The sequence below is a fragment of the Sinohyriopsis cumingii genome, chromosome 2 (assembly GCF_028554795.1).
Source record: "Sinohyriopsis cumingii isolate HCF-2022 chromosome 2, ASM2855479v2, whole genome shotgun sequence".
Lineage (NCBI taxonomy): Eukaryota > Metazoa > Mollusca > Bivalvia > Unionida > Unionidae > Sinohyriopsis > Sinohyriopsis cumingii.
This window is the reverse complement of record NC_142962.1, coordinates 41,269,855-41,287,238: the sequence shown is the minus strand read 5'-3', so window position 1 is coordinate 41,287,238 and position 17,384 is coordinate 41,269,855. Positions and strand designations below refer to the sequence as shown.

General features: G+C 38.3%; 1 protein-coding gene across 6 annotated transcripts in view; it reads right to left on the bottom strand.

Annotated features, from left to right (window-relative positions):
* Positions 1-17,384, bottom strand: part of LOC149804709 (regulator of G protein signaling 7-like) — a 294,195-nt gene that overhangs the window by 242,455 nt on the left and 34,356 nt on the right. Inside the window, exon 2 of one of the 6 annotated variants that reach the window (XM_089943328.1) lies at positions 4,261-4,426. The exons of the other annotated variants lie outside the window; for them this stretch is intronic. Within the exon in view, the coding sequence (XP_089799454.1) occupies positions 4,261-4,290 (30 nt within the window). The 5' untranslated portion in view covers positions 4,291-4,426. The remainder of the gene's footprint in view (positions 1-4,260; positions 4,427-17,384) is intronic. 6 annotated transcript variants of the gene reach the window in all.

Below are 17,384 nucleotides of genomic sequence, written 5' to 3'. Positions count from 1 at the left end.
ACCCCTCTTGCTTTGCTAGCCCCTTAATTTGTTCTGCTTTTCACTTGTGGTACCAGGCTCCAGAGGGTTTTTCTTTTTTTTTCCACCATGGCATGCTGGAATATATATATATATGTTACGGCCAATCTGTTAAATTGCCCAGTTCATGAAATGGGCAAATTTGTTTGCTTAATTCTTTCCTTGTTTATACCATTAAAAAAAGGAGTTACCCCCCTCAATTTGGATTCCGCGGCAAACTGAAGGTTTCGAATATGCATGATTCCACAGAAAACCTCGTGGCCTATAAAAACACGCGAACATAATTACGTTCTGAAAGTTTTGTATACGTCCGATTTTCACTCACTCATTTTGCTTGTTCCAGTCAGCCTGGTGTTTCGGTTAGACTGAATCTACCCGATTAATTGTCCCTGTATGAAATAAACCAGGATAAAAAATGACCCTCAATAAAACTGAAATTTATCTATTTATTTTTCAAAACTGTTGTTGATTTGGAGAAATGTGCCCCCGAAATCAGCACCCTAGGCGGCTGCCTAATTTGCCTATATGGTAGCGCCAGCCCTGAGTAGAATATGAGATAGCTTCCAAATGCCTGCAGAGAACAAAGTTCTAAGTGGGAAAACAAAAGGCTACAATAAAGAGTTTAGAAACAAACAGACAGTAGTAACACTGAGAATTATTAAACACCGTAGAGAGAGACTGCTAACTGCGGTATATTAGTTGTCCACAGGCATAATTTCTCAGTCACACAGCTTCTGTACAGCATGGTGTCCATGAAAAGAATTACATACAAGTACATCTACCTTTTGTGTATGACCATGCGACAGAGTGATTTGCAAATGGTCAAGGGTTATACTGACTTTTTCTCCACTCTGGTAGGATGTAGTTACATCATACAGACGATGTATTTTATGCAAGAAAATAGATTAGCATTATTTGCACTGCTAAACATAGAGAGGTCTGAAATAAGAATGAAAAACATTTACTCAGCTTGTGCCAGGGTCACAGGGCTGACTTACAGAAACTTCTGGAAAGCCACCCTATGGGAAGATGAATTTTCATCATATAGATGAGGATAATTTCCATACTAATATCTAACTAAGCCATGCATACACATTTCAACTTAACATTGTAACAGTATCTCAGAAACTGTCTAAACCCAGAAGGTACTGGTATATGATCACTAGAGCACATATAAAGTTCTAAAACTGAGAAAATGCACAACTATGACAACTAAAACACTTGTATATACTGTATGTAGCATAAGCACTCCTGCATTTCAGTGCAGGCAAGCTTAAAATGATTGACATATTTAACAACATATACATGGTTTTATTACCACAAAATACATCTCTGTTTTTAACTGATACAAAAATCTTTGTTCAAAAGTAATTTTTGAAATGAAGCAATTTTCACAATTAAATGTTATAATTTTTTCCATTGGTGATCAAGGTGTTGAATTACTATATTGTATTAATGTACCAGTCTTTGAATAACCTTTCAACAAATTTACATTTACACACATAGCTAGGAATGAGAAAGAATGGTTACTCAATTTAAAAGATAAAAATGTCTCAAACCAATTATGAGCCACTTTTCAGACATTAAGATTTCGGTGAAATATAATTGCCCGAATATACCTGTAAATAGGCAATTCAAATCTAATATCTAATTAGTAGTCACTCTCATATTCATCAAACAAAAAGTTACGATGACTCTATCCATGACTTGTTCAAGATAAATTTCTGTCTAAAAATCAAGCTTCCTTCTACACCATGATACTCTTTCTCAAAACAACTCAATTCAGAACTTTTTTTGTCCTATTCTGAATATCGCACACATCTCTTAACTTATTACTGGTGTCTTCATTTATTTGTTTAAAGTATGGCTAATAAAAAATAATCTGAATAATTTAAAGAATCATTAGTTCTTCATAGCTTCATTTCAGATCCAAATAATTATCACTAAAATACGTGTCAGTAATGAGCTCTAACCTTGAATGATATTATATAAAGAACAGTGAATGCAGAAATAAATGACAGTTATATATTTTCAAAAATTTAATAATTTCATTTTGATAATGCAATTGCCATACTTTTCCTAATATTTCATCACATTATTTTCAATTACAAGGAATTCACTTTTAATCTTTACTATAAACGGATGCTTCTCAGATCTTACTTCTACCATATCTTTATACACTGTCATGTTTTAGTCACTGAACAGAGCTCTCCAAAACCCAATCCAAAAATCCATTTCACAGTGTTATTGATTGCATATCTCCTGCCAAAATCTTGTATAAGCAGTAAAGATATCATGTGGCAAAGATTCAAAGAATTTTATAACAGAAAAAGTGTTGTCTGTGGTGGCTACTGAATTACAGTGAGGCAGTAATCTAGAATGTCTGATCTGACATGATAAGCATGTAATGATAAGAGTCCTCTGGATAATTAGGGAAAAAACTGTTTCAGTGATACAGACAAGTTCCAATGATTTCAAAACTTTCTACTAGCCCCGTGCAAGTAAACCATACATACAAATCTGCTTGCTCGGATAAAGCATGATCCTGACACACAAAACCCCCAGAAAATGCAATTTAAAAAAAAATAGAGTGACGACTGAAATTCCAATGTTTGTTGACATGTATCACTTTTCGATTCATGGTATATTTCATTACTTTCAGACAATATCACTTAATGCAGCAGGAATGTAACCATTATGGTCATAAAACAAATCTGTACTTTGGGCTGAGGCTAAAATAAACCAAAACAAATTTCAAGGATTGTTTATTAATGACGAAATGAGATCTTAATTTCTAAATCAAATGATTCACCATAACACATGGTAATTGACACCAGTCATGATACACTGTAATTGACACCAGCCTCGCAAAGAAAGGTCCGGAAAGTATTTGCAAAGTGTGACTTCTCCAAAAAAGTTGTAAATCCCAGCATATGAAAATGGGGCAAACATCCATAACATGATGGGAGGAAAGGATCATTGTATAAAATAAAACTCCTACTTAAACATGGATGCTAATCTCCACCAAATGGAAAATCCTCACTTCATCCAAGCGTTTGATGCAATGGATGAGGAGGATTCTTCGAAATATTAGCCAAAAGCTGGAGGATTTAAGTTGAATATTTCTGAAAGCAATGACTACCTGGGTCTATTTATAGCATACAAGACAAAACCAGTTTTAACCACATGACCATGTGACCCATACTTGTAAGAGCTGATGCAACTGGTGCCTATTGTCATTTGAACGAAAAAAGGAATATGTTAACCATATAAACCCAAACATGGTGGGAAGGTAACACCAGGGTGGGAAGTTCAATCCTCCAGCTTTTAGCTAATATTTCAAAGAATCCTCCTCATCCACTGCATCGAATACTTGGATAAGGTGGGGATTCCTTTTCCATATTAGGTCAAAAGCTATTAGATTGAAGTTGCATGTTTAAATAGGACAACAAATTTAAACCAGACCATAAGGATTATATATATATATATCAAAATTCAGTACTAAGCCAAGTGAAAAGTGAAATCCACAAGAAAGTCATATACATATACTCAAATGACATCATGCAAACAGTTTTTGTCTTCAAAGTGGTTCTGTACCACAGCATCAGTAAGGTCATCTTAGGCTGGACAAAAATCCCAGAAGTATAAATGATATAAAGTATCCACTTTACACCAATCGACTTCAAGGATAAACCTGCATATGGGGCTGCTGATGTTCATGCCCACGAACTGAGTGAGCTTTAAACACTCAAGTATCTATTCCTGTCATTTCAAGAACATTTTCCATCCGTGACACAGGTAGCTACAGATAAAAAGGTTTTAAATGAAATAAATACTTGTCTTGATTTATAACAATGTTTGGTTGCCTTAAGGCTTTCAGACTAGTTACTGGACAGAGACACTTTTGCCTAAATGACTGAATTTTAACTGACTTGAGAGGGTTCCCTGGTTCTTAAGTCTTCAAAGGTACTGGGACAGCAAAAATAATCTGACTGTTCTGTTTGAAGTCTTCAAAGGTACTGGGACAGCAAAAATAATCTGATTGTTCTGTTTGAAGCCTTCAAAGGTACTGGGGCAGCAAAAATAATCTGATTGTTCTGACCAACCATGTAGTCCAAAGTAATTGAAGCAAGCATCTGAACTCTGTGCAGTTGTCCAAGCAAATAAAAAGATCCAATTTTAAAGTTAACATTTTCAAATTTTGAGCAAGCAAAGGGAACAAACTGCCCACAAAATCTAAACCTTTTTAACATCCCTGGTTGAGAGTTGCATCAGGGCAGGAGGGCTTCTACACTGAAGGTCAATGATGCCAGGTGAAGAATCTTCTGTAAATTATGAATCTGTGCTGGGGATGATCAAGTTAGACTCTTATGTGCAGTAAAGGCCCTCTATTTCTATCTTAAAGCATCTGAAGAAAAAAGGAAATGTTTCATCTTAAGTGCTCTGTAGACATTTTTGCTGTCACTAGTTCATGGTGGATTGTCACCACAATTAAGAGAGGTATACAATCGTGATGGGTAAGTATTGCACAGTTAGAATTAGCTTTATCTCCAGCACCACCACCACCAAATAAAATACATTTGTCGTCAACTTCAGTTTCAACCTGAGAATATTAATGAGAATATTTCCTCATGTCTTTGAAATGAAAAATCCTTCAAAACACCTCAAACAAGTCTACAGTAAAGCCCATTTCCAAACTAATAATCTTCAAAATAATGAGCACTTTCTATTTCCACTGAAGAGTCCAAGCAAATATTTTCCCTCTCGAATAATATCCAAGTACAACATAAAACACAGCTGCAGACTTACAACAGGAATACAAGAAATGGGAATGACTAAATATATCAGAATGAAACTGATTACTCATTATATACACCGTCTAAAGTTGTTTCGATAAGGTTACTAGCAGATGATATTCTGCCGAGTTTACCTGGAATATGAGCAACTTGGCGATTTCTCCTAACGGCGACCACCAAAATTTACCATTATGAACAGGGCACAATGAAGAAAAATAAATGTATAACTTACAATATAGATACCAAACAGAAAGCCTAATTTGTGTTCGTTTTTAAGTATATATGTTTTTGTAACAGTATCATGAGATTTGATGAATTTATTTCAAAACATCATATAAACTCAACAGTAAATCTACCAGCATGCCACAAATATGGCTGCTGATGACATCAATCGCAAACTATCTACTGCAACTGTATTTTGCAACAGACCCCAAGTGACAGTTACTGAATCCCTCCAAAAATGTTGAAACCTCATCAGCCAACAAGAATTTAGCCAAAGACACCATTTAAGTCATTTATTAAGATTATTATTAATAACTGTTAATAGATACATAAGCATCTATTAATAGATCCAATGCAATATTATGCTCTTAACAGATACAGGTCATGTAGGCAAAACTAACATAAGATATTCTGAACAAATTACAGAGAAGAATAAAAATATTAATAAAATCATGTACCAGGAGTTCAAAAAATATAGATATACATAAGAAATCATAATGGTGGTTAGTGACATGAACTTTAGTTTTGTTTATGTTCTGTAATATATGCTACTACCTGTATTACCTGGAGATTTTAGGTCATCACTAGCTCTTTTTGTTTGTTTTTTAAAAAGAACTAACCCTCATAAGAGGATTAAATAATGATCAGTGGTGATAGGCATGGATTAGTTCTTGGACAATTACTATTATTGTTGTACGTCAATGATTTACCATATCACACTAAGCGAACCACTACAAACATGTTTGCAAATGACACAGTGTGTGTGTGTGTGTGTATATATATATATATATATATACACATATCTTTTATCTTATCAGGAAAAGTTTTGCGGAGACACAGGCATTGGCACATGATCGAGACAAGTGGAGGGAACTGGTCAGATGTTCAGCAGCACAGTGCCTCGACGACTACACTAGGTCATGAGACTGATGATGATGATGATATATATATATATATACACACACACACACACACACACATACATGCATTACACACACACACACAAATATAACATTGAATTAAATGTCAATGAGCATAATGGTATAAAATAAATGCAACCAAATCAAAAAACATCATCATTGATAGTTGAGCCAAAGTAAAATTGAACTGACAGAGAACTTCCAAAATAATGCTGAATGGAATAATAATAATAATAATAATAATAATAATAATGATAATAGTAATAATAATAAAAATAATAATGTACACTTACTACTGTGCCTAATCTTTAGAAGCTCTAAGCACATTCCAATGTTAGACTGGGCAAAAAAAAATATACAATGACCAGATTATAAAAGCAAATGCCATGAAATTACAAAACAAAAACATGCTGACAATAATTAAGAAAGTACACATTGTGAAGTCTTTAAGTCTGTGATTTTAGTCAAAATATTGGTACATTTTAAGAACACTCTTGAACGAGGTAAGTTTCCTTGTGTCAATATCCAAGTCATTCCGTGTAGCTGGGCCCAGGTGTGCAAACAAACGTCCATATGGCTACATTTTAACAGTGGGGAACAATGAGAATATGAGTGTCAGAAGATGATCTTAAGTTTCTATATAAAGTAAGGTGTACATATTGGTGTCGATAAATGACACTTGAGAGTGGCTTAGTTATAGAATGAGGAGAATGGAGCTGAGGACATAAAATTTGATCTGTATCATCTGCAGCTCAGATTCTATTGAGACTAGGGATTTCAACTGGTAATGGACCTATGGAAGGTGTGTGTGTGTGTGTGTGATTTGGATTTTTAACGTAGCTTTAACAATTTTTCAGTCATATCGCTACGACGTCTGCAGTGTGTCAGTTTATGGTGATGTCTAGCATTGAGGCATCATGCCACAAACATGTAGTATGATGTCCTACCTAGTCACATTATCCTGACACCAGGCCGATTAGTCCTAACACTAACCTCTTAATGCTGAGCGCCAAGTGAGGCAGCTGTTAGTACCATTTTTGTAAGTCTTTGGTATGACTCGATCAGGGATCGAGCCCATCACCTCCCACATCCAAGGCAGATGCTCTAACCACTAGGCTACCAGAGCAGTCCCTATGGAAGGTAATTGATTTTTGGCTAAATATCCTGGCTGACAATGGAGGGAAACCAAATCATAATTCCCATTAAACCAGAGACAGCCAGTGTTAACAGAAAAGGCATTAATCTCACTTCATTGTCGTGCTGAGGAAAGGGCAAGTAGAAACAGTCTTGAGAGTGAGGTCCTGAAAAGAAGCCTCACTCAATGGTTCATAGGGGGTTTGGGTCAATGACCATAAAACACAAGAAAGATTCAATATAGGCATAAGAAAGCATGAGACTGGTCTCTAAAACTCAAAATACTTAATTAGATTAGTAAGGTATGAATCAAAACCTTATTATTGTGTGTTTGAATGGCAGCTCTTTAGTGGATACAGAGCATTTTTTGTTCTCAAAAAGAAAGAAATGGAAATCAGCCACAGAGGTTATAGAGGGGCAGCTAGGATCAACACATTTCCTACAGCACCAATAGAAGTGGGCTTTGGGTGCATGCATGGGGACTCTAATCATGAATTTGTCCAGATTCATCTAGGACTGCAAATGGTGATGAAATGCTGGTCATAGAAAGATCAATGTTGATAGAAAATCTCTGGGGGGGGTTTCCACCTTGTGAAAAGGAGGAACTGTAGAGGTCACATGGAAATGAAGTAATAGAACCAAGTTGGCAGTGGTGTTTAAGGTTCCAGAAGGGAAAGGTACAGCTGAGCTGACAAAGAAGTGACTGCTCATAGCATCTCTAACAGCACCAGGATTTGATCTATCTGATCCAATGGAACTCTAATTAATTTCAGGTTCATGAGGAAATTCATCCACAATGTCTTGCAATGAAGTGAGTTCTGATTTCTCGAGGCTGAGCAAAAGGCCCAACTGAGTTACCATGGACCAACAGTGGTACAGATCCTGATGAAGGGACTGGATTTGAACATATTGGATCAGCCAGTCATCAAAATACTGAAGAATTAGTATTCCCAGTAACTGGAGGTATCCCACCACTATTGCCATAAGTTGGGTAAGAACATGGGGTGAGGAAGAAATTTGGAAAGGTCCAGAATTAGAAAACCTGCTCTAAGCAAAACCAGAGGTATTTGCAGTGACGAGCAAATATGGGGATGTGTTGATAGGCATTCTATAGGAGACCACCCAATCAGACAGTCAAAGCACATTCCAGATCGAAGAGGTGGTACCCATCTTGAGAGGTTCTTCCAGAAGAAACCAGTTTAAATGGGAGAGGTCAATTATAATGCAAAACTTTCCACTTTTCTTGGTGATTACGAAGATACAAAAATAGAAGGCAGGTGTCTGATTGTTCAGGACCCTCTCGACTGCCCCTTTCTATAAAATGATATGCACTTCCTCCCTCAGTTTCACCAAACTGGATTGGTGAAAAAGATGGGGGGGGGGGGTCCTGTACAGAGGAGGGAGTTCCAGAAACTGGAGTTGGTACCACTCCTTCACTATAGAAAGGACCCAACTATCATTCATGAAGCTCGACCAGGCTTCAGAAAAAACACCTAGGCAAGCACCGACGGGAATGCCTGGGAGAGTGATGTGTGGCAGGAGAGGGCTCAAGTCTCTAGTGCTGTCCCCCAAAAGTTCCTTTGGCTAATGAAGGGGGCTGTGGAAACTGCCTCATTCCTTTCCAGGTTCATCAGGCACACCTGTTTTTCGGTTTCTGGGAGCCAGACAGATGAGAAGGAGAAGGCTCATTTTCAGGTTCCATATTGGACTGAGGCTGTGTCTGCTCAAAGAACTTGGCAGAGGGTGATTCACAATGACATGCTTCCTGTCCAATTGCAATGGGCCAGGAGTGAATGTGAATGATCTATGTTGATGATCCAACAAGTCTGGAATTGCCACAGAGACAGAGGAATAAGGCCTCCAAACACACACTCAGCTTCAAGCCCTAAGGATGTCTTTACTGTGATCAACTAGTACTTTGGAAGAGTCCAAAGCAATATCATGGCGGAAGTGAATATGTTATGCCTACAAAGCCATAGAAACAAAGTGCATGCCATGATGTCTTGCACACATCTTCCAGCATGCATTGAAGGGTGGCTGGGTTCAAGGATGCTTCCGTCAGCATAATAAAAGAAGCAGCTGAGAAGAGGTCAGCATGTGAACCTATGGTGATGAGCAGTTGGACTCTCTGTTACATAGTTTCAATGTCTTTAACAGAAAGGCATGTCCAGGCTCCACTTAAATCATCCACCTTGGCCACACCGGCATCAAGTTGGGGAAGTTTCATGGGCCACATTGGGGAATGTACCTGATAGCAGCCGCAAGAAAACATTGGTCGCAACGTTGAGTGAACGACCCACCCTCGACGTTGTTGATTAAAGCTGGAATGTGTGAAGGAATTCACTAAGTCACTAGAAGGGGAAGAAGATATAGGAACACTCTGTGCCAAGTCCTGTAATGCAATTCAGTGGGTAGGGACAGAAGGAGTGGTAAGAGCTGGAGGGAGACAAGAACGTCTGTCAGTCCTGGAAGAAGTGATGCCTGTACCCTTCAGAATAGTTTCCACCCGATGAAGAGATAGATGATGGTGGGACACAAGCCACATCACTGCTTCTGCTAAGAGGGCAAAATCCAAAAGCTTATGGGGGCATACATGACCAAGGCCCCTGAGGTGAAGGGCCCCACATCCCATAGGGATTCAATGGGATAATAGGAAAGAGCAGAATACCGATCTGATCCACTATGATCCTAGTCTGAGCCTGCTGGTTGGACAACCAATGTTCATAATGAGGTGGTACAGGTAAACTCAGTCTGAACACTATCCCACAAGACCTTAGTTTAATGATCAGTGGATAGAGGATGGCTTCCAGTGGAAGTGTGCAACACACTGCTTCTGGCAGGGTGGAAGCAGTGCACCTCCTCCTCAATGGCAGGCAGCAACATACTATGAGAAGAGCAGTGCATCTCCTCCTCCAACGGAGGTAGCAACACAATGGTAACAGCAGTGCATCTCCTCAATGGAAGGCAGTGACATGCCATGAACTGAGTGGTGCATCTCCTCCACAATGGGGGGGAGGGAGCAACAACCTATGGGATGAGCAGTGCATCTCCTCCATTTTGAGGCAGCAACACACTGCTACGTGGTCACTCTATTGCTTTAACAATGGAATGTAGCAACATGCTGGAAAGAGTATTCTGGTCAGAAGACCCGTTATTTTCAGTGACAGAGAAACTGGAAAATTCTAAGGAAGAAGGAGAATGAAGCTTCATCTTTTTCTGATAAGTGCAGCTGGAGTCTTCAAGATTCCAACCTTCTGAAGATCATGATTTACCATACGTACAACGATTTGGAACATTTAATAGTCTGGATGGGTGTCCCAGGAAGACTTCTTTCCCACAGACTGTGTTGACATTATTCTTTAATATAGTAAATAAATTAAAATATTTATAATGTCACATATAACTCACTTTGATTGTATGTACTGCATATGGAGTACACCTGTGATCTCTACAGATGTAGTAAACTGCAGCATAAATTTACCAGTCTTTTTCCATGTAAGAAAGAGAGTTCTCAGTGTTTTAAACAATTTTTTTTGAGAAAATGAAGTATACATACATACAATAACAATGTGAACAAACTTCAACAAGGTGAACTGAATATCTAGTACAGATACTGTATACGATGTGGTTCCTGCATTGTCAATCTAAACTGAAGAACACACAGCATCTAGTGAGCATGCTGTCATTATTCCTTGTGTAAATGATTTACTGGTACAAAGATATAAAATGATTTTGATAGTAAGTGCATATGACATCAGCCAGTGTACACGAAGTTACCCAAAGTCCCTGGAGGAACCAGAACTGGAGGGAAAAGGTTACCACATAAATATATGGAAAAAAAACAAACGGATAATGTAACACTACTAGATATCATTACTGTAGAGGCCAGGTTGCAACTGCAGTCAAAAACACTGCAACATGCAAATTTTCTCTGGTGTTTGGCACACGTCTGATCACATCAACATCCTTGAAAAAAGATGAGCTAGCTTTGCTTGTTTGCATATAACATACCAGTGACCAGCGAGCTGCATGAAGAATTTCAGCAAAATAACAATTCTTCTCTAAGGGAGGATGTATGCACATCAAACGGATGGTCCATTATTTAAGGCACGAAAAATAAAACTCAACAATAGCTATGGGTAAACTATTGTTGCTATTAAATTAGTCGTTTGATTGATTTTGTATAATTCAGTACTTTTCTTTAAAACTATGTTCTTTCAAGTACTCACCTTTAATGTCTTACAAAGGTTAATCAGTGTATGAATCTGGTATGTACTCACCTTGAATGCTTTGTACATATTTTATATAAGTATTAGATTAATTATCAAATTTTTAAAAGTATCATTTTCTGAAAAGAACGTAACTTGCAAAAATTGTACATCATGTAAATGAATCTGTAGAAGCCTCAGAAATGATTGGTCAGTTGACCATATAAGATTCTTCTTTAAATATAGTCATTATTATTATTATTATTATTATTATTATTATTATTTTTAAGAAAAGAAATAACAGAAAAATCCCGATAGTCATCTTAACCAGTGACATGCTGTTGTTGTTGTTGTTGTTGTTGTTGTTGGGTTTAACGCCATTTTTCAGCACAAGATAGGCTATACATGGCGGCCAGTATAAATGGTGGAGGAAGAACCCTGGAAAACTCAGGGAAGAACCACCGACCCACGAGAAGCTACTGGCAGGCTTTCCCATGTACCCACGCTAGCCAAGCCTTGGACTCGAACCCACGCAGACAGTGGTGAGATGGCAGTGATCCGGAACGGTGAGCGCTTTAGACCACTCGGCCACTTGGGGCCCCAACCAGTGACATGCAAATAAATTATCCAATAGAAACAGATAGTTATTGCGTCTCTGATAGCCATGTGCACGTTCATTTACACATTCTGTAAACATTTACAGGTCGTAAACAAAACCAAGCAGCTCCCAACACGAAAACACTGCAGCCTTATTCGTAGCACCATGAGCTGATCTTACCAATGAAATACAGTAATAAAAAGCAACTTTTTCCAAAATTTGTCAAGAGGGATACGGCAACATATGGACAGTCACACAGTGGAGTAGGATAACTAAAATATTGTTCATTACACGCCTCTCAAAATATCAGCAAGTGAACATGGGAAGTAAACAGAAATCCATGTCAAGGTCAGCAAAGAGCTAACAATGACTTAAAACTGCATGCATATTTACCTAATTTTGTGTTCTGTATCAATAATAAACTCAGTGAGCATTTCTTGCATCATCTTTGTCAAATCTGAAAAATGTATGCAATATTTCGTTAAGTGGGAACACAGTTATTACTGATAATCATACAATCAAGTAAGTTACTAACTTGTTTGGGGCCCTGAGTGATCAAGTAGTCAAAAGCGCTCTCCGTTACGGATCACTGCCATCTCACCTCTGTCTGTGTGGGTTCGAGTCTCAGATTCAGCCAATGTGGGATTGTGAGAAAGATTGCCAGTAGTTTCTCGAGGGTCAGTGGTTCTTTCCGGGGATTTCCCGGGTTCTTCCTCCACCATTAATACTGGCTGCCATGTATAGCCTATTGTGTGCTGAAAAATGGCATTAAACCCTACAACAAGAACAACTAACTTGTTTTTATCCACTAAGGCCTTTGACTCTGAAAGTGAACAAAATGCTTCAACTTTGACCAGCATTAGAAATCATGTAATTCTAAATGTTTTGCAGGCACAAACTGTTATGAGCAATGATCAATGCAATTTTGAATATTACTAATTAAAAATAGCAACAGGACCCTCTGAAAACGGTAGCACTAATTACTGCAATTGCTGAATTGCAATGTTGCTATTTAACATTATTGGCCACATGAGCATAATTGATATTACAATCTAGTGTGCATAACTGATATTAAAACCTATTAACTTCAGCTTCCTTACCACCTGATTTCCCACGAGACTATCACACACCCACATTATTAAAGTGTCGTTCATCAATAACAATCATCACCAAACTAATGTATGAAAGTATGAGGTTAATAACGAAAGTAATTTTAACCATTTAAAACCACCTAATAGGTCAAACCTGAATGAACAAAGACGTAACAATCTGCAAATCAAACAAGGTATAAAGTTCTTAAAATACAATTAAATATTCAAGTGGAAAAAGACCCTTCAATTTGAACCTAATGCATTCAAATCACTGGCTGTCACAATCTGGTCTTGACATGTTGTCTATACATCATTGCTCTGCAAAAATGTAGATTATGGGGGAGTAAAACTAATTTTAATCATGCAATACTCAACCTGATACTATTGCATAGCTAGCCTATTTTCGTGACAAAAAGTAACCATCCTTTCAATGTGAATACACCCTCCAAGAGTGAAGAAAAAGTGAGAATGACCTTTTGCACTCTACTCTATTATTTTGCACACAACTCTATATGTCAAGACATCAGAGCAGGGTAGGAGGAGGCATTCAGCAATAGCGGCAGGTATGTAAAGTGTGACTTTGTTATAACAGTACATGGGGTCCATAGAACCTGACCGTGGTATAGACCGAACTTTGTTATAACCAAGTCAGTTAGTGAAAGAAAATGATACATTTATCTAAAATATGGCAGGTGGGTGGTGGTGGGGGTAGTAAAAGCGGGCACAAAAATACATGCTTTTGATTAAATGAAGACAAACTAGTCTGAAAAACATTTGTGCACTGACAACTTACATTCATGTGGTACAATCCATAATTTGTGAAGTACTGTACTTGTATAGAATAAATCCATGAATCTGAGTATAGATCACGTATGATTCACATCCCATTAGAAAACACAATGCGTATATGTATATATAAAAAAGTGGTCCAAATTTTGATCTATATCCAAATGACACTTAACAAGTAACTACAACTGTCACAAGTAGCACATGGCTATAGCTGTTTACATGCTACATGTACTTAAACTGGCCTAGATTTTGGTCAGCTGGAGACAGTATCATCTTGTCAAGGCTACCCTGGGGATGATGCTATTCAGAGGGAAATGAAAACATGAACAATTTAAACACTTCAGCAAACATCTTTGCAACATTAAATTAACTTGAAGGCCATATATCTATGGTTTCAAGATTGGAAATTCAATTTGCGTTTTATCCTGCCACTGGTAGCAACCATACGCATACATTTTTTCCTGCAAAAACGAATCTTTCACAGCATAATAAACACATTCCAGTCACTCTGGAAAATGCAGCAATCTATCAGATTCCATTGCTTTTATTTAAGTTAGGTGCAGACTTCCTATGATGAAAGGTTATTTGTTTTTAATAAAGATTCTAGTTGGCTTTCTTTGATGAAGGAAAGAGGCCCCCAAAGGTCTCAGCTTCTAGAGGAGAAGCGTTTAGACAGTCTTTACTGTGGTTAAGCAAGACCTCTGAGGAGTCCAATGCAGCATCATGGTGGACATGCAGATGATAATGCCATGGAAACAGATAGCACATGCTGAGATGTCTTGGCCACAGCTTCCAGCACACAATGTAATGCAGCTGGATTCAATGAGACCTCTCTCAGCATACTAAAGGAAGTAGCTGAGAACAGCATGCGAAACTATTACAAGTAACCAGATTTTCAGCTCCATGGCATCAATTGTTTTGTGCCCAGGTTCTCGAATACCAACTTCTGCCACATCAGTGTCCAAAGGAGGACGTTTGTTAGGTCACTTTTGAGAATTACTCAGTAACTTGAAGAGATAAGGGGTCAACACTGAGGGAGGAACAGATGACCCTTCACATTGTCGAATGATATCTTGGCCTTACAAAAACCTCCATGATATTTCCTCAATTGTAGATGAATGTGGGAAAATAAGAGGTCTCATTGAGTTTGTACTCTGGATTGCTGTGCTCAATATCCCTAATGGGAGGGTGCAAACCTACTGTAAACCAGAGACAACCAGTGTCAACAGACAAGGCATGAATCACACTTCATCTTGCAAAAGCAAGAGCAAGTAGGAACACAGTAGGGTGTGAGTTTTTGAAAAGAAGCTTCATTCATTGGTTCACGTGGGTTTAAGGACCATAAAAACACAAGACAAATTCCATCTCGGTGAAAGAGTGAGACAGGTCTCTGGAGCTCAAAAGATTAATGTATTAACACCTGCTGCCACTATAGCACATTGTTCTTTACCTTCCTTGTCTCCTGAGTGCCATGTTAATGTGGATCAGTTTACCTGGCTTGTATCCCAGGCACCGGTTCCGAGTAGCAGTATTAGTCTATGCCTATATCCAGCATGACAAATAAATCAATGTAAACCAGTAGTTGATTTCAAGCCATTTCCTAATTTTGCTGGCAGTTCAACCAATACAATTTCAGCTTACAAAGAGTGAACATTGCTGAACAAAAGGAAATAATTTTACATCAATAGCGGCAGAAGTAGTGGAATTATTTAGATCTGAAAATGATGCAAAATGACGAGAATCAGCCACTGGGAGGAGACTTTTATTCGACAGACTCTGACAGTGACTTTTCAGGATTTTCATCAGATGAGATTGATATTTAAATTCCAATTAATGACAACAGTAGTGACAAAAATGAGGATGTTGGAGAAAATGGAGAAAAAAATGAAAGAACAGGTGATCAATGGATCATAAATGATGAACTCACATTGACAAGAGGCCATTCACAGGACCAAAACCAGGGCCAACAACGGATTTAGACCCAGATGCAAATGAATTCAACTTTTTAAAGCTTTTTACCAGAATTTTTTATTTGGCTGACTGAAGGTGAGACCAATCTCTATGCAAGACAGAAAGCAGGAGGAGAAAGAAGACCCAAACTGGAGAGATGTTATGGAATGAGAAATGAAAGCATGATTGGGAATGAGAATTTTTATGAGTATTCTTCAGCTCCCTGAGACAGCCATGTACTGGTCAACAGATGCCCTATTTGGAAACCTGAGTGTGAGGAGGATAATGAGGAGAGGTAGGTTTGATAAACATCACAATATTTTCATATAAATGAAAGTCACCGTAATCCCCCAGACTTCAAACAGGTCATGCCAAGTTGCATCATGTGAGGCCAGTGTAAAGTTCTTTTCAAAACAGCTGCTTAGAAAACTACAATCCCAATTAAAATGTAAGTGCAAGAGGAAGCCATGATCAAATTTCAAGGCAGGTTAGCTTTTCACCAATTATCTACCAGTCAAGCCAACGAAGTACAGAATCAAGGTCTGGATGAGGGCTGAAGCAGTTAATGACTATACCAATGAATTTTAGGTATATACAGGTAAGAACACAGGTACCAGAGAAGTGGGATTAGCAACAGGCGTCGTTATGGACCTAACACAAAAGATTTGGAGAAGAAATCACACAGAAAATGTAGATATTTATCTCACCAGTCCGGATTTATTTGAGATGCCTCCTTGGCATCATAGGTAGGCTATGACAGACGTATTGTCTGAGAAGACCATGAGACATTGGCCCCTTATTAAGTCAACATACACTTGCAATGCTAAACAAAATCCTGTGATAGAATGAGTTCCGACTTCTCAAGGTTGGTTAGGAGACCCAATTGAGTTATGGTGGATCAAGAGCAGAACAGATCTTGAGGAAGGGACTGAACGTGGACATGGTGAATCAGCCAGTCATCAAAATACTGGAGAATTGATGTTCCCTGTAATCGAAGGTAGGCAGCTACTACTTCCATAACCCTGATGAAAACTCTGTGTGTGGAAGATTCCAAACGGAAGAACCTAAACTTTAAAAACTTCCTGGTCTAGACAAAAATGAATTTATTTTTGTAGTGTGAAGGAAAAATGGGGAAGTGTAAATAGGCATCCTGAAAGTCAATGGCAACTGCCCAATCAGATGGACGAAGAGTATTCCGGATTGAGGTCTCCATCTTGAAGGTTTCCTCTAGCAGAAACAGATTGAGAGGAGAGAGATTAAGGATTCAAAATTTCCTGCTTTTCTTGGTGACCAGGAAGATTCTGAATTAGAAAGTGGAAGACTGATCATTCAAAACCCTTTCAACTGCCTCTTTCTGCAAATAGAAAAAGGGGGTGCTTGATAGTGTGGCGATTATTTCCAAAACTGGAGGCAATAACCCTCGTTTACAATGGAGACGACCCAACCATCGTTTGTGATGCTTGACCAGGCCTCTGGGAAAAGGCCTTGGCAAGCACCTACTGGAATATTTGGGATGAGGATGCATGGCAGGAGAGAGGGTAATTTGCTAAGGCTGTCCCCTCCCTTCCTGCCCTGGTAGGAAAGGAAGGTGGATCAGAAAACTTCCTCTTGGATCTGCGGCGACCTGGGCGCTGTAGACCTGATGAGGGGAGAGGTAG